This window comes from Clarias gariepinus, chromosome 6 (genome assembly GCF_024256425.1).
Source record: "Clarias gariepinus isolate MV-2021 ecotype Netherlands chromosome 6, CGAR_prim_01v2, whole genome shotgun sequence".
Taxonomy (NCBI): Eukaryota; Metazoa; Chordata; class Actinopteri; order Siluriformes; family Clariidae; genus Clarias; species Clarias gariepinus.
The window spans coordinates 18,019,031-18,040,415 of NC_071105.1; the positions used below are offsets into that span (position 1 = coordinate 18,019,031).

The 21,385-nt window shown below is 38.5% G+C and overlaps 2 protein-coding genes across 6 annotated transcripts; both read right to left on the reverse strand.

Annotated features, from left to right (window-relative positions):
• Positions 1-539: 539 nt before the first annotated feature.
• On the reverse strand, positions 540-9,059 carry rbm38 (RNA binding motif protein 38). Of its 4 annotated transcripts, XR_008360806.1 has the most exons (6): positions 8,618-9,059; positions 6,626-6,749; positions 6,421-6,475; positions 4,050-4,156; positions 3,268-3,329; positions 2,326-2,559 (listed from the first exon to the last, which is right to left on the reverse strand). XR_008360806.1 is itself a non-coding variant. In XM_053498409.1 (4 exons), exons 1-4 carry the CDS (start codon positions 8,828-8,830, stop codon positions 2,238-2,240), a joined length of 714 nt encoding a protein of 237 aa, XP_053354384.1. In that variant the 5' UTR covers positions 8,831-9,059; the 3' UTR covers positions 540-2,237. The 4 variants fall into 4 exon arrangements, 2 of the variants coding, with proteins under 2 accessions (XP_053354384.1, XP_053354385.1); XR_008360807.1 differs by lacking the exon at positions 3,268-3,329 and having other exon boundaries at positions 2,421-2,559; XM_053498409.1 differs by lacking the exons at positions 3,268-3,329; positions 4,050-4,156 and having other exon boundaries at positions 540-2,559.
• A 2,287-nt stretch (positions 9,060-11,346) lies between these two features.
• Positions 11,347-17,730, reverse strand: rae1 (ribonucleic acid export 1). Of its 2 annotated transcripts, XM_053499656.1 has the most exons (13): positions 17,640-17,730; positions 16,943-17,060; positions 16,737-16,841; positions 16,558-16,650; positions 15,195-15,281; positions 14,579-14,665; positions 14,289-14,360; positions 13,701-13,808; positions 13,221-13,327; positions 13,051-13,126; positions 12,678-12,872; positions 12,334-12,419; positions 11,347-11,747 (listed from the first exon to the last, which is right to left on the reverse strand). In XM_053499656.1, coding segments are annotated over exons 2-13 (1,107 nt in total). In that variant the 5' UTR covers positions 17,033-17,060; positions 17,640-17,730; the 3' UTR covers positions 11,347-11,746. The 2 variants fall into 2 exon arrangements, with proteins under 2 accessions (XP_053355631.1, XP_053355630.1); XM_053499655.1 differs by lacking the exon at positions 11,347-11,747 and having other exon boundaries at positions 12,330-12,419.
• Positions 17,731-21,385: the final 3,655 nt, after the last annotated feature.

Here is a 21,385-nt window from a genome sequence, read left to right on the forward strand (position 1 = left end):
AATAAAAGAGGCTCACATTCCTTACGGTCGTGATTCATAATGCTTAAAATATGAATTCACTAGACAAAGCTTTAATTGTTTGTAAAGAGCTGAGAGATTCAGAGTGATTAAAAACAGAAATGTGGGAAGTTGCCAGATTGGTTGTATATAAATGTGTTTTGCTATTTTCACAGTGCCTGGCAACCAAAAATGACAATGAAAATATTAATCTGCTGTTTATGTAAACCATGCTCATAAAAAGCCTCCGACTGAAAAGCTGGCAAAGGTAACAGAGTATGTTTCCTGGTAGAGAACAGCGCGTGCCTGGGGCGGCCGCTCATGTTAAAGCCTGATAACCAGCAGGGCCCCTTCCCCATGTCCTAACCAAATAACACACACACCCCACACACACATTCGGGGCATGCTGATACGATGCAAGACGAGGCTGCCTTTACTGCACATGGTGCAAGCCAAACCCCAGGCATTTTAGGTCATTTGTAATGTTCAACAACAAATTTGTGAAATAGTCACTCCTAATCAGATCTTTAAAAAAAAAAAACTCATTTTGTGCATTTTTATTTGTACTTGATACATATATAATCATTAGCACCTGATAACAAGGGTAACTAAAAATAGCATTGATCAGGAAATAGTAGGAAAAAATCTGTCTTAATTTATGCATTTAATGTACAATTGGTACTAAATAATACACTAACTGAAGTTTCATCGAGCAGCTTTGCACATTCCTAATTGCAGACTAAAGTATTCACAACAGACAGAAATGTATTTTTCCCCAAAACAAGCAGATGGGTGTAAAAACAAGAGAATGTAAGAACAATCAACTTCATTCCTAATTTTAGTATAAAGTCTTTATTTTTGCCCAAGGCTGTTCTTGGTATGGCTTCTTTGCAAATAGTGAAATGATGTGACAAAAAAATGGTTCATAGAGCAATTATGTGCCAGGTGCAAGCTGAGGCTCAAAAATCAACTTAAAATGTTTAGGTGCACATGTGAATTATTAGTATATGAAGAATGCCTAATTAACTATATACACATTTCTATTATTTGGCAACCAGACGCCTGAAACATTGTGTGTTTTTGCATGTCTGGTGTACTGAGAGACCAATTTATACAAAAAAAAAACAACAACTAAAAGTACCACAGATCACTTAAATATCTTAACATAAATACTGCAAAATCCTTTCAATTGTGACAATGCTGTACATAAAGAACACCCCTGTCAGAGAGATATTCAAAAAGACATTACAATTAGTTTTAACAGTTTTACAAAACTGATGTACTGTAGGTATCAGTGTCAGCTACCATACATGTTATAATCCAATGCTTATTGCATCATATAATGATTATCTCCATTCATCCACGATCCAAAAAAGGGGCACATTCAATGCTTCTCCTGAACTGGACACCTGTCTCCTGTCTCTCAGTTTTGCATTGTGGCATAAAGTCACATTCATCACCATGGACAAAAACCTGATCAAATTCTTCAATTAGCACCCTTCCGCTGAAATACCATATCACAAGTCTTTGGACTTAAACAAGTCTGAGGTCTGTAGACTGGGGTTTTTTTTGTTTGGAAGCAGGTGGTGGCTATATCACAGTTCACCCTGTATACAAATGCTAAAATGGTCATTTTCATCTAAAGAAAAATTCTGGTTTAAGGCCTCTTCAATATAAAAAAGGTAGTCCTAGGGGGTTGTCTTTTAGCTGGAGCAGTTTGTTGAAGGTCTCCATGTTGTTGTTAACTCCAGGTGTTCAGTTGCATATCCATTTTCCACCCCTCTGATATTTTGTTCTGCTGTTTATAACCTTAAAATTTGACTTTCCATTCTCTCAAATGCTTTTTTCTGGTGCCCTTAAGCAGCAATACCCCATTAACCCTTTTAAAGCCTCATTATATTCAGTGTATGACTGTACAGTCTTCCCTAACTTTGTTTTCCACTCTATACAATGAGGCACCTTACTTTGATTGATCTTAACAATAAACTGTAAGCACAAAAAGAAACATTAATACAATTAAGCTTATGCTATGAATATAATGAATAATAGTAATGACAGTAATAATAGTTAAGGATTTTTTTTAAAGCATCAGTGCTTCTGGAAGCTCTTTTAAAGTCACTGCACAGTTTCACTGTCTCCGGACTCGGCTGCCCGGAAGCAAATCCTGATGTGACGGTGCAATAGTTTTTATCCTCTTGTTTTATTTATTTTTTCCAGAGCTGACTTGACTCGTCTGGCCCTCACTGCATTCGCTCGGGTTGCAGATGCTGCTGTGGTGGGTACTGGATGAAGGCAGGGGTTGCAGCAGTGGGTGCATTGGTGAGGCTCTGGTGCAGTGAAGTGGTGCTGGAGGCTGGGCCAGTGATGTGACTGTTGGTGTAACCATAGCCCACAAAACCCGGGGAAGAGGCATAAGGGTAGTGCTCAAATGCTGCCGAGTTATACTGGGCATAGGCGGCTGTGTAGTCCACATATGGTGACGTGAGTGAGAAGGCCACTTGAGAAGGCAGAACGAGGCCGGGCTGCATAAAGGCTTGCGGGTATACATGCTGCTGCGCCAGCCTGCACACACACATACACACACACAAACACAGAGAAAGATAAGAACACAAAAAACAGACCACATGACATCATTCTTCTGACTCAGATCAAATTAGACGTAATAGCCATTTCCAATCTTTTTAGCTGTCTCTCCCATATTAATGATAAAACCATATGCTTATTGTACTTTTATAAATGAGATGGGGAAAGCATCAGTATTACCATTTAAGGTAATACATTAAACTTAATTAAGAAATAGAGCTTAATTAAGCTTGTTCTGCATCCCATCCTGATACTGCATAAATTCAACAGTCTTGGTAGCTTTAATAGGTTCTTAGCAAGAGAGGTGGGAGACAGATGCTTCTGGCAGCTTCTCTCAACCAACACCCACAAGTGTTTTAACAGCTGCTACTTTTTCATTCAGTCTCTATCTAGACACTTGCACTATACACTCTAACAATGGATCGATGCAATGTGTCAATGGCAGACAATGGTATTAAATGGGGAATTATTAACGTATTAAATAAGGAAAGTTTAGTATTAATCACAGGTCAGCTTTTGGCAGCACAACAGTAATTAACACTAGAGAAAGGACAGATGCAGCTCTTTCCCCTCACTCTTCTGTGCTTTTATTAACACATTAAGTCTGAAGATACCCGTGAGACCCGTGCACTGGAGAAAGTGTGCCTGTGTAAGGGTGGATTTATTATCACACACACACACACACACCTCTCTCAAAATATAGGGAGTTGTGGGAAGGTGTGGTGTGTGAGGGTCTCAAGGTGCCGCACCTGGAAACAAACAGAACAACCTCACAGGGGAAATGACAAGAAATGTCATCAGGGGACCCCTAAAGCAGGAACTAAAAAACATCTTGGTTCACAATGAAGACTCTTCTCCTGATAATTGGTGTTTGTATATGGTGATCATATATTTCCTAAAATATATTACTTGTCAATCTACGAGCATTTAATTAGCAAGCTAGAGGGATGGGTTTATTATCTAGTAACTACCTAAAAATGATAATGCATAATAAGTGTGCTTTTATATTATAGAACTGATGGAGAGTGGGATCATTAAAACTCAGTTCCTTCCAGAGTACAGAATGTTAGAGTTTTTTTTTTATAAAGTAAGATTAGGAATTGAATATATATCTGAAATATATGTTAAACAACGTAAAAAGTAACAAATGTATGCATAGGTAATGTACACTTTTAGACTGGCTTCTGTGGGTATACTGTAAATGAAATAGAGACTGTACACACCATAGTTCAACACAGGAAAGGGTGCGTGGGTGGAGAACATGTGCAAAACATCCAATAACCCCCCAACACACGCACACACACACACACACAATAGTAAATCACTTCAGTCAGCACTGCAAACCAAAAACCATGCGAAGTTCACAAAGAAAGAAAGACGTATCAGCAAAAGCTTTACTTTCAAACATGCGCACAGCACTTCAAACCATCACAGCACACTACACTGCACCCTCAAGCCATGACTGGCACCTTAAGGGTGTGGTCAGGGCAAGCAGCAGCCAATCTTGACCTCCACACTAGGCCCAGAGTAGCCAGGAGCTTGTGTCTCTTCTTCCCTCAGTAATGCACTTCATCAACTGGCCAGATAACAGAGTGTGAATGGAAGAATGCATGTTAGAGGAACATTTGATTATATAAGGAATTAGGTCAGAGGATACAAGAAAATGCAGCCTTTCACCCCCTTTGTCTCGCACACTTCACTAAATGAAATAAAAGAAAACTAACTATACTCAATAAAAGAGAAATGGTGGCATCATGATCTTCAACTACTGCCTACTTCACCAGCCGAACAAAATCAAACTATGCTCAGCTCACAAAGTCATGGACTGAGTAAAGTCACTAGCAGCTTTGTTTAAAGTCCAAAGACCAGGCTTAACTGATACAGCGGTCAAGGACACACATGCACCCATGCGCACATACATACACACACACCTCTTCAGTCAGTTGGCAGTTTCCAGGTTACATTTACACATTGGTCTCTTGCACAGTGCATTAATTGACTGGTGGAGGTCACTTTACTATTGAACTCCACATCATGAGGAAACGGTCAAGCATGACTTTTTTACTAAATAGCAGCCACGTGCAACTAAACTCAAACAATCCTGGGAACTAGCTCATTTTTTATTCTGCTTACACAATGAGTATTGATAGAAAACAACCCATACCAAAGATTTAACCTTAAGTTCGTAAGCGTACTTAAAATGCATTCATACATACCCGGTGCTGAAGCCGATATATTACCATTAGCAGACAAACTCATAACCTCCATGCTGAATGTGCACTGACAGCTTGAAGTGTTGTACTTTATCATCATGAGTATATATTCTCATTATAGAGAAAAAAAAAAGTGTGAACTTGTAGAGAGATGGTGACATTTCATAGAGCTACAAAGCAACAGCTCACACATCCTGCAACTGAAGCACCGGCAACTGGACTGAACCCATCTCCCTCACTTTCTGCTCATATCACCTAAAAATTTCCATTCTTCTCTTTACTCAACACACAACCCACTGACCCTCAACCCCTCCCTTTACTCCACATCCCCCTCACACACTCTCACTTCGGTGTCACTTTTCAGGGCCTCAGTCTAATCACTAAGCTGACAACATGACCGATTTCACCTGCTTAGAAAACGTCACACAATGCTGTCAAGACTGTCAGTGACTCTAGGACAATTTGAGATCTAAAAAATATGCACAAAACTAAATGACTTAGGTTGTGTGGCTGTTTGTTTGTTTTTAATGTTTACAATTTGTAACCAAGAACATGGTATGGAACATTAAGAGCAAAAAGTGTTTAAATAGAGAGGAAATGAGACTGATGAACCATAGGGCCATAGGGAAACAGCAGCCTCTAACAGTTATCCTAGCAATCCATTTCTAAGCAAAAGGAGACAAAGAGCTCCATGGGGGAAAGCGACAGGTGTGCAAGTGTGTATGAAAGGGTGGGTAGATGTGTATGAAGGGTGTAATTGAGGAAATATGAGATAGCACCTGTCATACAGGCAGAAATGCGGGTTCCCCCCTCCTTAACACTGCTCCACCTTGTTACCACAGCAACTAACTCCCTGGCAGATGGAACGTTTTAGGTCCTTCTCACATGAACATGTTAATAAGCGGGTAAAAATTTGTTCAAAACCAGTCTGTCACCATGGCAAACCAAACGGACTATTTGAAAACTATACCATTACCATTAGCGAGGCAATAAAGGTTTGTAGCAGTTGAAAGGTTGCTAAGAAACAAAGTTGGTGTTTCTTCTTATTACAGCTATAACTAGACAAATAAAACAGTGATAAAGCCAAGTTAAGGGCTTTGGCCAGAACAATGGTTTGAAAGTATGGAATAAACTCACGTGGCAGGTTTATTTAAATATGTAGGTCTTAAAGATTAAAACTAATTTATGCATCAAGGGAACGTGTACCCTGGCAGAAATAAAATCTCATAATAGACTTGGAGCATGCATGTTTTGTAACCCAAAGAATGCATGTGTGCCATCAACCAAAAGACTAAAATAAATACAGTCAGCAAACAGAAAATTTTAACACCATGTTTAGAAATGACTCACTAATATAAACTGTGCAGTCTCACTGACTATCTTTAATTAACTACTGCCAAAGACACAGAAACTGAAGTAACAATATTCAGGAACTTGCTATGACAAAAATTCTTACTGCCAGGAAAAAGACAGACTAGTGATGACAAAGAGCACAAGGAACTTGCTTGGTTTCCTTTGGATGTGCAGTTATTGTTAAGATCCATTGACAGTTGAAAGACAATAAATACATATTTGCTACAATATCACACTAGAACAGAACAGAAAGGCACATACATATCTGACTTACCCATACTGCCTTTGGATAAGTGCTGGATGAATTGGCTGCACACCAAGAGATATGCCTATAAAGCACAAGAAACAGTACATAATGTCCTTTTAAAGTAGTCTAAGGTTATTTTTTTATGAAAGTGTTCATCTAAGTTAAAAAAGAAAAATATGAAATAAAGGAAGAAAGTAATAAGTTCAGGGTTCTGTGTATCTGCCCAACCCACCTGACTGAAGACTGCGTGGTTTGGCTCCGAGGTAGGCCAGGTTGACATTGGCCTTCCGACCATCAATGATGGGATTTGGGTCTTTACAGGCCCGTTCTGCTGCTAATCTGTCAGTCATCGTCACCTATAGGACAGAGAGGTGTAATATAATAAAAAAAAAATAAGAAGAAAGATCTTAAAAACAGACACCTAAATCCAAAAATCTAAAATCCTGTGATGCATTATTAGCAAACATAATTTCTATTAACAAGCAGCGATGCCTTCAGTAAAGAGCCAAAAGAGAATATGCGATATTTGTATAGACACCTGAACAATACCTTGGATTTCAACACAACTGTGGCTTAAACATAAAAAAAGCACAGTACCAGTTTACATAATTAGTTATTACAGGTTAAAAAAAAGTATGCAAAGTTTGGCAGCATACAATCCTTTTTTCATCGTTTCGAAACAAAACAGGATCAACAAGTCGATCCAGTCAACAGGAAAAAATATGCTTTCAGGGAAAACAGGTTTTTTGTAAAGGGATCATCACCCAGACCACCATTAAAGGCACTATTATATGCTAAAGGCAGAAGCCCTCATCTCCCTGAGCCTGCCAAACCTGCACTGCCATACACTCAGCCACGAAGAGCCGTTGAAGCACTACAACACTACCCTTTTTGACCTCTATCCACCATGTGCTGTATTAAGAACACCAAGACTCTAACAGAAACAAAAGAGTGCCACATAAGCACAATGCCCCATGCTATTTTTTAATTAAGATATAGATGATTAGTCTAGTTTGGGATACATATGTCCATATTTGTCTGTGTGTGTTATTCAAGCACATGGCTTCTGTATGACCTTAAAATGCTTAAATGAGGTCCTCTCTAGCTACCTCACTACCTATCTGTAAGTCACTGTGGAACTGAATTTTAAATTATTTACTCTAATTATATATATATATATATATATATATATATATATATATATATATATATATATATATATAATATCTGGGTGTTTTAAAAGAGTTCCTCTTTGTCAGGTTCCCAGGGGAAGTTCTCTTTGTGCATCTGTTTGGGGGGAGGGGGGCAGATGTTAACCTCTGTATTGTACTAAACTCAGAACAGTACTTTTTTACTTTTTATATAAAAAGTCTTACATGGTGTATGTATTGTATGAGTTTTATAATGGATGTGTAGTGAACCTTTTAATATTATTTATGGTGCATGTATGTACTGTCATCAGTTTTTAGATAAAAGCTTAAATATGCATAATTGTTGATAAACACATAGGACATAATATATATAAAAGTTTCAACATTAAAATCTTTAGTACTGTTTTTCTGAGATTCAATATTTCAGTTTAATTCATGAAGCAAAAACAAGGTGGAATACAAAAGCCTAGTGAAGCGACATGAACTTCAAGGGAAGGACCTCCGAGGACTAGGAACCATAAAGAATAAGAACTATGCTTTTGAAAGCTCTCAGCTCCATCTTAGGCCAAAATAAACGGCCACTCTCTGACGGTCGTTAAGATCATGTAAACATTGCTAGGCGGCTGGGTGCTGCCGAGCTTCATTAATGTAGCATGAATAACTAGTAGGAGGAGAAGGAGGAGGCTTGGAAACCATCATTTAGAAACTTCACCATATAAAGCCCTTAGAGCTGCTGGCGCTCGCGCTGCCCAACTGAGGACAACAGCACTTCTGCTTTAAGCTTGACTAACCACTTGGGAAATTGTGGACTTCGAAAGAATTCAGCAAAACACACGTTTGGGGAATCTTTAAGTTGTATGCTTTTACTTTCTATTGGTAAAACGGAAAGGAGACGCGTATCTTCCCAAAACAAAACTCAATTCATGCGCGTTTACGCACACGTCAATTTGTCACGCTCACGTACCCAAAGTCCAGAAGAGTCTAACTGAAGTGCATTATGGATGCTGAGTTACAAACCACACAGATGCAAAACAACCAGGGAGAAGTCAAGGAATTTACACGGAGTTACTTACGAAGCCGTAGCCTCTCGACTTGCCCGTCTGTCTGTCCGTTATGACCACAGCCTCGTCTATCTCTCCGTACGCTTCGAAGTATTTTCTCAAAGACGCGTCGTTCGTGTGGTAGGGTAAACCCCCTACGAAAATCTTCGTGAAGGTGGTATCTTTCTGAATTGCCGTCGGATGCATAGCGTCTAGTGTGCTGCTCATAAACGGGTGCAGAAGCATTGGATACTCAGACTGTAACGGAAGCGTAAAAGCAGCGGGTTTCCCCCTCCAGTCGGAAATATAATCCTAGCAAGGTAAATAATAGAGTCTACATACAAGAAGGCTCGATTGTCCAGGCTTTCGATATTCGTTAGTCCTTAAACTTCATATGTCATACAAAGCATCGCAGTCGGTACTGAACGCGCTCCTGGTACACGACCGCCACGAGCACTCAACTGCGAGAAGCGCCCTCCCCTTCGCTTTCTTCCGGGCGTCGTTTATTTATACAGTCTTATCCAAACCACGCCCAGCGCTCATGTTAGCCAATGGCGTGAAGTGTCTTTTGTGAAAAAAACATATCAGAAAACTTTGTTCTGTCGCTCAGTCTCCTCCCCTGCGTCCGCCCTCGCTTAAACTTGCACCTGCTTTTGTCCTTGCGCCAAACAAAGAAAAACGGCCACTGTAGGCTAGACAACGTGCCCTCACTCAAAAGTGCTTTATTTCCCTAGTCGAATAAACTTTTTGGGGAAATTCGTTAGCATTTTATGAACTTGCCTAAAATGTGACTTGGTCATGTCACTGGTGCTGAGGTAAAAGTGAATGTTGTAAAACTGTAATTCTGAATTCTGTTACCCAATACTATACTGTGACTGTTGACTACATAAAACTAAAATTTAATCACCTTTTATTATAATGTTTTTTAAAAACCAAATCCCTATAAAAAGTAACCATGGCTGTAATTCCGATTGTGTGTGTTGGAACACGATCATACTGCCTGCGTCGGAAACCAACGATCCGCCAGTGACCTCCCCCCAGTCGGTTTCAGTGAAAGTACAGACCTCACTAGAGATTTAAAGATGATAGATATTCAGAATTTTTAAAGGTAATCATAAAGATTTATCCACGTTGACCCTAATAATGTGCACGGCACTGCGCCAGGATTATGATTTTCAGCTCGGTTAACCCAAATGCGTGGTCACAAAGGCCTTTCAGAACAGCATCAATCAGCCAAAGCTCTAGACAACAGAGAGAACAGGCCAGGGCTTGTATCACCATTGACACCCATTCACTTCTCCTCGTGTAACTGTGCCAGCTGTTTAACTATGTTGTGCAAATAGGTTCAAGGCATTATGAGGAGCATTCCTTTCTTACTTTACTAATAAAGTGCTGTTAGGAGTCACTTAAAAGGGGTCTGAAAACTCTTTGCAGGAAGAGATCCATCCAACTGTAAAATAAATGCAACAGCCACCCATCCCCTTCATAAAGTCAACCCAACCATTGATGTTAATTGTTTAAATCAGTACAGCAAGCTCCTGGCTATTTATTGGAGCATTTTCTTCCCTGGACCATCTACTGATAGAACCCATTAGCTGACATTACATAAAGGGGGGCCCAAAAAAAGATAAGTATACACACTTCAACAGTTGTGATCTATGTCCTACTTAAAATCTGGAATTGAATTATGGGAGCAATGTATAGTATTAGTGTTCCTCTAAAAATGTTACTAGATGTACCATCATTAATGATCTTCAGAGGAAAGGCATATATTTGTCATATTAAATTGTGTATACATTTCTTGGCCGCCTCTGTATAGGATTATGTGTTTTTTATTGGTGATGTCTGGACTGTGCATGTTAAATTAAAGAAACCAAGCAATTAATTGTAACAACTCAATTATAGTTATAGCAGCTTTGATACTGGTGGATCACCACCACTGCAACATAAATCTGTCTGCGACCAAGTGTACGCCCAGGGTCTCACTTTGAAACCTTACTTAAAAGTACTGAAATTCTAATTCTGAAACAATCACACACTGAATGCCTGGTCTCGGTAGTTTCCCCTCCCATAGCCTATTGAAGTCTCACTGCTAAGTGCCAAGACTCCAGCTGACAGTAAGGTGATTTTTCTAATTGCCACAGCAAGGTGGGAGTTCTCACACGTTCACACTCAAGTCATGCAGATCTTCTCACTCCAACCTTTTGTAGCCCCCACAACCAGCTCTTCATATCCTACTGATAAATTCCCAGTGTTTCTCTCCTGTTTTTTTCACCAACTCACCTGATGCACTCATTCACTTTGATCTGCGTGCTTTGATTCTACAACGCTGAAACACAAAAGCAGAGTAGTGAAGTGGTGCCTCCTAGTGGACATTAACCTTAAAGGCAGAGTTGATGTGCTTAAATTTTTTTTTTTTTTTTTTTTTTAAAGCAATACAAATCTGTATATTTCAGGCCATCATGATGGCTTATTTAAGCTGGAGCAACTTAGTAAGACATGGTTCAGTTTTAGTCGTCAATAATTGCAGTTCTGAGGTTGGAGGTTTTTAGGTAAACAGTAAAAACTTTTGCTTCAAACACAGTGGGATCAACATGCATTTTTTTTCAGGGCTGACTAGAAATAATTTTCTCAGTTAAAAATCCTCCCTAACAATGAAGATAGTGTAGAATTAAAAGTATAATGCTTTAGAAGCATGCACCCATCATGATACTGTCTCATCTCTTCACTTCCTACAGACCATGAGAACAAATGTCAAAATGTGGAGTCCTTGAGACATTTATTGATTTCACAGAATAATGAATCTACACCAATAAAGATCTACACCATGTTGTGACAGCAAAGAAGTGTTGGAAAAGTGTGGGGGTTTTGCTCTTTAAAGCAGTATAAAAAAAGAAAAGCTGCAGTTATGAAAGACAGCCAAAAACAACAAAAACAAATCAGATAACACAAGTTACACTAAAGCATGGTTACTCTCGTGCAGTGCAAAATCAATTTGCTGTCATCACCATCGTGTAGGAGTGCCTGGCCCTTTCTGATTGGTCCATACAATGTATGCAATGTCACGTCATTGGTCCAGATGTTAGCCATAAGACAGTCTCTCGAATTCTCCCATATTTACATGCTAACGCAGATCTTCTGAGATGTAACAGGATGACAGGATCTAAAGACAGGAGGGCAAGTGGTCAGTCATAAGGCATAACAGCATTCTTTTTCTTTTTAAATCATGTTTATTGTTTTTCCCCCTCCCACCCCAAAACTAAGTACATACTTCATTTTAACAACATAAAACAATTGTCATTTTTTTGTTTTAATCACCATCTTTGGTGTGCTGAAAATGGATCACAGAGGTTTCCTATTGTCCTAATTTTAATAAATAATCAACTATAATTCTAAATAAAATAAACATCTCGGTACAACTTTGTTTCAGATAAAAAAAAAAGTGCCAATAACTGCTGGTGTGGTCTCCAACAGTTTGTGCATTCTTAAAAGGTAAATCTAAAGCAAAAAATAAACCTAATACACTTGAGAAATGGCCATTCTATAGCATTTTATCAAGAATACAACATCCAGGCCCTGAGAAATACTCTCTCATCTCCTCCTCCTCAAAAATCCACCTTTTTTCCTTCACACAAAGCATAATCGGATGCTGAAGAAAACAAGTGTCAAAACAAGTGTCACAGAGACTAAACCACAAAGAAGCCCGGTGACAGACACCGTCGCCATGGTAATGGGAATTCCACTCTCACCATTTCTTGTTCCGAGGCTTGAGTTCCTCAGCAGCATTTCGCAGAAAGATGTAGTTCTTCTTCTGAGGGTTGTAGTACTCATGTCCCTATTAGAAGGAAACATTGTGGTAGCTGTAAGGAAACTAACAATGAAATATAATTTTACGCTTTACTTCCTGTGCAGAACACTGTATGCAGTCTGAAATAATGGCTTCCACAAGAGATCATCTAGGGGCCCATTTTAGATTAAGACTTTGTCCAGGTTCCCTGATCTAACACAAACTGTGGCTGGTAAATAGAAGAAAAAGAATGACATCCATACTAATATCATGGCTATGACTGTGATGTTTGTTAATAGACCATACCTTGGACCAATCATAGCTGGAACTATAGGCAAAAATGTTGCCATTGTGGTTAAAACAGCATGCTGTGATTGGCTGATCAAGTTGCTCAGAGGTTTTCAGCTTTGTGCGAGCGTCCTTATCCCAGAAACTGAAGCGGCCATCAGAGCCCACTGTGGCCAATGTGCCATGCACTGGATGGAAAGCAATGGCATTGACCTGTAATACCAGAAGCTGTTATTTGTATGTGACACAGTCTAAATCTAAGTTTAATGACTCAGTCTCAGTCCAAAGACCTACTGTATGTTAACTTAAAATGTTTTAATCAAGGTTGCAGAGAAAACAATCAAAATGCCATGATAATAAATATGAACAGCAGCAAATTAAAAATACATACAGCATAAATATCCTGGGGTGTGGTGGTGTTTGTTCCATTTGATCTATGGCACTTAAAGGTGAAATTATCCTTGGCGCTATGAAAACAGCACAAATATGTGATAACAGTTCATATATTTCATAAGGAAGTGAGTCAGAGTAGTAAATGCTGGACTGCACTTGTAAACTTACGGATTGGGTGGATTAATGTAATGAATAGCCACTCGCCCCTCGATACTGCCCAGTGCAAATCCAGTGGGTTTATTCTGCTTGTCCCTAAAGATTGCTACACAGCGGTGCTATAGAAAACAAAAGCAACAAGTGTCACGTTAACATTTGTCAAAACTAATTTAATAAGGTCGAAACTAATTTCACATCTGCTTGGTTAAGCTGTGGAGCAAGGAAGAAATTGCACCATTAATTACACAATTAAGACAGAGCAGAAAGCCTACTTATTTTATAACCTCAAAATAAGTAAAGCAATAACAACAAAAATATGAAAAGCTAATTCAAAGGGCCTGAAGTACCTAAAACAACATGCAAGTCCCTCAGCATATCTACACCCATATTTATTTTTTTTAATCAAAAATGTCTAGATATTCGTCATACCTTCTGCAACACTTAATTTATGTGCTTCTTAATTTTTACAAAACAAAGAAACCATGGTCCAACCTGATGTTTCAGAGGTGAATCTATACGCCGGAACTCAGACGGCTGATTCTCCAACTGGTACACGATTAGCCCTCGTTCTGCAGTGGCCACCACAGCCATAGGATACACCTGTGCAGGAAGACACGCAAAGCCAGAGTACCAGTATCAAACAAAGAGCTACAAAATTATTTCAGAAACCAGGTTTACATCAGCCCCGGTATAAATAAAGAGTTGTAATTAGCTTATTAAAAAGTAATGAAGAAATTTAATTAATTAAAATAAATTAAAAAGCTTTTAACAGCCCAAAAGTGAGAGAAGAAATAAGCAAGCCTAAGAAATCAAGAATGTGCCTTAAATATCACGTTAAATTGTATGTGTGTATACATTTAAACCAATGTCTAAACGTCTTTGGATAATTGCATAATACGTCTATAATAACAAAGTCGATTAATTCATCTAAAAACTAAAAAGGCAATATTGAAAATAACAACAAACTTACAAAGGGGCTTGCAAGATTCAATAAATTTTTATGAGAATCATTTAACTGCGGTGGCCTGTATTTGGTTATCATTGCAGCCATAATTGTATCATCTGTAATCATCATCTTACCACATCAGCACAGTAACATCTCTCCGGCATCTGCAAGGACATCATGGGGTTTGGAGAACGAGTATCCCAGAACTGTCAATCATGAAGAAAGCAACATCAGTTCTCTCAACAGTTTAACCAACAACAATCACAAAGCAAAGCAGCCAAATCAAACAGGTCATAGTCAACATAATATTCTGCAGTCACTATCTAATAAGAACCTTTATATTTCCTAAAGAGATCAAATGGGGGAATTGAAAAAAAACAAGGAAAAAAAAAAAAAAACGTTTCATTAGAACGAGTTTACATACTTTCAGTGTTTTGTCCCAACTGCCCGTCATGACACAGTTGTAGTTTGGGGCTTTTATCCAGTGGATGGTCCTGATTGGACCTTCATGCTAAATAAAACAAACAAGCAAAAAACATTAGAATTACATACTTATTACACACTTCATGGATACACTTAAAATAATAATAATAAAAAAAAAAAAAATGTAAAAGAAAGCATGACTAATCAGACCAGGGCTCCTTCTTCGATCACTCCATGGTCAAGTTCACCGATACGCATGGGCCAATTGGAGGCACTTTGGACATTGGATCCACTGATCAGAGTTTTGTTATAAGAATATTGTAATAAAGGTGCGTTTTTGGAACTAACTAATCACAAAGGTATTTCCTGTGCTAAATTCACCCTTTGCAATCTTTTAACCTGCATTTGTAAAACATAATACAAGAATTCTCAGCTCCAGTCCTGATGGTTAAATGCTCCATATTTGATACATACCCACTACAAAAATGTGCAAAAAGATATTGCAAGGGTGCATTCATCACTTAAGTAAGACTATGTGCTAGAAACAGGAAACCTTTAAAATGGAGGGCCTTTAAGACTAAAGCTGAGAAGGCCTGCACTTAAAGAAATGTACTTACTTGTGCTATCTGCATGGCCTGGTTGCTGTTCAGATCCCACATCTTGGCAGTTTTATCACAGGAGGCTGTGAAGACTTTACTTCCATCCTATTAAAAAGGGAAATGACATGTTACACATTGGCCTTGCACAATAGGGAGTATTATTGTGTACAAGATTTGCAATATTATAGTATTCCCATATTATGTGGGAATACTATTATTAAAAGCTATCCCGTAACCAAAAAATACTTGTTACATGTAGTGTCCTCTTGCATGCTATTTCCCATGTAGTTGACTAAACTATTAGTTTTACACAGATCCAAAGTAAAATCCATATACATTTCTTCTGCACTAAAAACTAACAGTAACAGTCAAAAGGTGTGGAAAGTCTGGACAAGGTTGGATTTATTTTCTACATTCTAAAACAATTCTGGATTTTTTTCACAAATATTAAAATATATGACATTAGGTAAGGAAGTAACAACTGTCTGTTATTTTAAAATACAGCTGTTTAAATGTCAGCTGTTCTGGAATAGCCCATCAAGAACAGTATTGTACAATCCATTTGCAAAAATCACCAAGCACCATTATGGAACTGGCTATCATAAAGACCATCCCAGGTAAAACCAAACGTACCTCTGCTGCAGAGAAGAACAGCATAGTTTAAACAAAACTGTTTATGGCATTTTTTAGATGCCTTCAGCATTGTTTTACAGTTTCGAAAGAGATCTGTCCAAACTTTTAGTATATCCATCTGGAAATTGTATTTTTTTTAGTCTTCAAAAATGTTGTCACAATAATATAATTCACTGTGCAACAGCAGTCTGAAGAAAAGGTTTAGAGGACATAATGCTCACTGAGCTCATTTTTTTAAAGCTTTACATCTTGGCAAACCTCATACAAGTGCAACCTAAAATATTTATAAATACATATTTTTTCCTTATGAGAAAACCATCAGAAAACAGGGTGTGTTCGTATTGATCAGTATGTTTACTTTTTTTTTCTATGGGAAAAACAAGTTTGACAGTGCACATTCAAGGATAGTAAAATATATGCATTCTTTACAGAAAAAAAAACTAATGACAATTTTACAATTACAAATGCAAGAGTAGCTCTTTTGCTGTCTGATAATGACTAAAAAGAGAAACTCATTGGTATATGAAATCTTACCCATGGTATAGGTAAGCTAAGGTTTACTGATATCTAAAAATAACCTTTTTTAAACCGCGGTTAATTTCTAACATAAGAAAAATGGATTACACAATCTTTTTTTTTTTACTTACGCTATATAATTAAATGCCAACATTGGTAGCAGTAGCCTTTATATTACATTGATTGTGGCTGTACAATTAGTAATTTAGTTCTGTTGACATTCATGTCTTACATCACTCCAACAGACATCCAGCACAGGGCCTGTGTGCATCTGCTGCGCTTTAGGGACTGTCTGGCCATTATCTTGCACCTCCCAGCATCTCACCTAACAAAAAGAGCATGAAGAAAAAGTGAATGCATTAGGCAGGTCTTATAATGTGTACTACAGACTTTATTATATTATTAACTTACATCATTAGCCCATGAGCCACCAATCAAAAAGTTTCCAGGCAACGTTGGAGGGCTAAAGGCCAAGCAGCTTATGCTGTCATCGGGTGGGGATGTCACTTCAACATCCTGCATGAAGAGATGAGGAAGGAAATTGTAAAAAACAAAAAAAAAACATACCCGTGCTAAATGATCTCAGATGCACAGTGGATTGGGTTGAGGTTAGATACCTTCATTGGGTTGTGGCTGTCTGTTGTGGTGCTGCCGAAAACACCTGTGTTTGCAGCTCCAAATCCAGAACTTGAACCAAACAAGCTCATTGTGATTTTTTTTTAGATCGATAGGTAGCTGGGGAAAAGCAAAAATGTTGTAACAAATGAGTAAAGATCTCCAAAACAAAAACAGCCTAAATGATAATATGCTCTCCCGCGAAATGACGTACACAAAAAAACCCGCCCTAGGCCGACTGTTAGTGTTCAAACCGATCACTAATTGGACGTGTATACTTTCTAAACCGCACTCTTAACCAATGAAAACTAAGGAGGTGGGTTCTGTAGGAATACAGGTAGGGGAAAATGATGCCACTGAGACAGCTAACACACAATTAGCATTTTGCAAATCACAGACACAGTTTTATTTATTTACCCTAGCCTAGCTTTATAATAGCCCGTATACTCGCTAATGTCAAAATCTGACGCAGAAAAGCAAAACTCTGCGCCAAACCCTTCGGTAGTAATATCAGGAAGGGAAATTTATATCGCGTGCACTGGCGATGTAGAGCGCGAGCTAGCTAACAGTCACACCAAACACATTTTCGCTAACTAGAAGTAAATTATTCTCCCACTCGCACCTGCTTTACTTTAATAAAACACCGAAGACAGAATAACGGATAGCATACGAATCAAAATTACTCTCTGAGTATTTTACCTTGCAAATACGGAAGGAAGCCCAAAAAACCAACACCGATTTAGGAGTTTTGACGCGCCATGAAAACGAGTGCGCTACACCAAACGTGTGGCGCACTTTAATGACGACACAGTAAACGCAGCCTTAGGCGTGACGTCAGTTTTTAAACGCAAAATAAATTTTTGTCTTATTGGGTACGATTTGAAAAAAGGTTAAGTACCCTGTAGTAATGGCAGCGTAGTTTCTTACCAGATTATTTATGAAGACCTTCGAAAGTGAGTGGATACCTGATGAGTGGACGTGGAAGTCTTTTAGTTCCAATTTTAAGACCAAGAATGATGTGCTAAGCTACAGAGACACACAAGTTGCAAAGCCACACCCCTAAGTTATGGGAAAGCGCACCGCAGATGCCATTTCTGCCTTGAATGCTGATGGAGAAGGTCAGAAAGAGTTGCATTAGATCTACAGATTGTTTATGGCAGGGTGCCCAAAGATGAATGCAGGAGGAAGTCAGCAGGGGCAGATAAGTATGTAAAGGTGGTGCAAGTTATGTTCAAGGACAGCCGTGAGATGTGCCGTAGGTACGGCTAAATGGTTTAAGGTGGAGGTGGGACTGCACAAGAGATTGGTTTTTAGCCCCTTCCTGTTCGCAATGATGTTGGACAGGTAAACGGATGGGGTTGGACAAGAGTCCCCATGGACTATGTGATTGTGATCAGCAGAGAGAGTATGAGTCTAGAGAGGTGGAGAGGTACACTGGAGAGAAGAGGCAAGAAGATCAGTAGGAGTAAGATGGAGTACATGTGTGTAAATAAGAGAGAGGGTGGGGAAAATGTGCAGTTGCAAAGATTATAGAATGGGAAGGTAGAGGAGTTTAATTACTTAGGGTTAAATGTCCAAAGCAATAGGGCGGGTGGTAGAGAAGTGAAGGAGAGTGCAGGCAGGTTGGAATGGGTGTAGAAGATTAGCAGAAGTAATCTTTGACAAAAAGGAATCATCAAGAATAAAAAAGAAAGTTTACAGAATGGTAGTGAAACCTGCAGTTTTGTACAGTTTGGACATGTTAATGTTTTTCTGCTTATGTTAATAAATAATTAGTAGGATGGAAGTCCCTAACATTTAACAATGCAGCACAGTACATACTGTTTGTTTCGACAACCAAATGAAACAACCTTTCTTTGGGTTAAATTGAGCTACTTTTACTGCATGCAAATTGACTGTGTTTACATTTGAAATCTTGCAGCTGTCGCATTTCTGTCAGCCCTCTTCACATTTATCAGAATGTAAACAATGAATTAGCAAATGAATGAGACAGCCAATTGTCATCATTTATGTTTCTGAACTACAATTGCTATATTTAATATGAAACAGATGCTTCCTGATTAGTGAATGCAGAATAAACCATCTCCACTTCTTATATAATGACTTGGCTTATTTACATGAATATTGCATTTGCACCTTTTATGTTAGACAATCAGCCCTGCAGTGTGTTCTTTATTTAATACTATACAGAGTCCCCAAAGGGATAAAAACCCAAGTGACTCATATACATTACATTCTGCTGGAAACTAAAAAAAAGCTCTTTGTAATACAATGCACGAAATGTTGGGTATGACAGTGACTAAAAAGAAGATAAATACAAGTAGTAAGGACCCAAGTTCTTTGGAAAGTTTGAAACTGAGAATGAGTGTGATCAATTCTCTGATATTTTAAGGCTGACAGAACTGTTATTATCACAGCTGAGGTACATGACATTTGTGATAATTGTTGTATTGGTTTGTCAGGTAGTTATGTTCCAATTTGCCAAAAAAACATCTATTTTCCACAAAACCTTTGGGCAAATATTCTGTGGACTGATAAGACAAAAGTTAAACTGTTTGGTAGGTGTTTGTCCCATTACTTCTGAAGTAATGCTAATACAGCGTTTCATAAAAAGAACATTATACCAACACTTAAACATGGTGGTGGTACAGTAAAGTGATGGTTTCCTCCGGGTACTCCAGTTTTCTTCCACAGTCCAAAGACATGCAGGTTAGGCTAATTTGTGTTCCCAAATTGCCCATGATGTGTGAATGAGTGTGCGAGTGTGTGTATCTGTTTGTGCACTGTGATGGATTGGCACCATGTACAGGGTGTACCCCGCCTTGTGCCCTAAGTATCCTGAGATAGGCTTCAGGCCCCCTATGACACTGAATACAGAATAAAAGTAGTATAGACGATGAGTGAGAGTGGGTGAGTGATTTATTGGTACTAACAGAACACAGCATGTAAAAGTAAATAACTGTCTGACTGCTATTTGTGATGCTCCTCAGAGTTGTATTAGTTGTCTCTATACAAAACTGACTATATTACTCCTGGACCAGGAGACAAGAGCTGAACATTGTCAGAACAGGGTGAAACTCTAATTAACTGATCTAATAAAAAAACACTATAGTTTAAATGCCAAAAAGACAGTTAAATTTAGTACTTAAATACAGTATAAAGCTGTTCTTTTACCGGTAGTTATTCCCTCTCAAACAATCAAAGAAAGTAGAATCATACAAATACTTTTATATAAAGGCATTCATTATTGATTTAGGGCAATAAACATAGACTATGGAATAATGTTCAGCAGCAACAAGCTTTTTAGAGACCATTTCAAGATAATTTGGTGCAAGCAAACATTTTAAACCCAAAGTAACTTTCTTTGATTTTTCTTAGTTAGTTAGTTGAAGTTTAATATTTAAGTCCTGGTGTGTGCTATGTATGGGACTGTAGGATCTCTATTAAAAAGCAGATTTCTAGTGTATTATACTGCATCCCTACTTACTGTATGTTTTATTCTTTAATTGGTGGACAGCAAGCTATTTTATGTAAAACATAAATTCCTCATTAATTTAATTGAACTGTTGTCCTTGTCCCATTAGATAAGCATGGTACAGTAGGTGTTTCGCCTGCCATGCGGAAGGCCCGGGTTCGATTCCCAGCCAGTGCCCAAACCCCAGCCACTGGATGCAGTGCCGGTCCCAAGCCCGGATAAAATGGGAGGGCTGTCCCAAGTTGCGGACTTGCCGGGAGCAGCCGAAAGACCAGCAACAACAGTTATACACTCTGGAGTAGTTTGACTCCCAACCGCATTATCTGGGTGTGCTTATCCAACTCTGAGAAGTTAGATTTGGTATGATTTCAGTTGGACTAACATGGTTACATTTATTAACTGGACTAAAAGTCGGACTAACATACTGTCATGTTAGGACACTAACGTAATAATTACAACAGAAAAAGATGGGTAGTCAAAAATGTCAAACTCGAATATTTCACTGGACTGCATTTCATTCACATTAAATTAACTATGGCATTGTTTCCACAATCTTATCCAGAATTGGATTAATTTTTGGCTGAGATCTTGTGTTGATGTTAGGAGAGTCATAAAAAATTCTCCAGCACATCCAAAAGACTTTAAATGGGTTTAAGACCAGAGTCTGAAAATTCAAGGGTCATTGTTGCAAAGCAGTTTTACAGAATCAAGAAATATGAGTATTAAAAAAACGTAAGTAAGCTATCCTCAGCAGCAGTTACAGGCCTCCATGCAATCCGAACTCCAAGCAGAAGCGCCAGTATGTGTCAGACATGTCCAGCGGGCAGAAGGAGTCAGGAGCAGTGGTAACTCAGGAGAGCAATGTATAGTTTAACAGAAAGAGAGCGAGATAGAGAAAACTGTTTACTCACAGTCACATTGTATACAGCGTAATGGACAGTATACATTCTGAGCTGGGTGCAGCCACTGA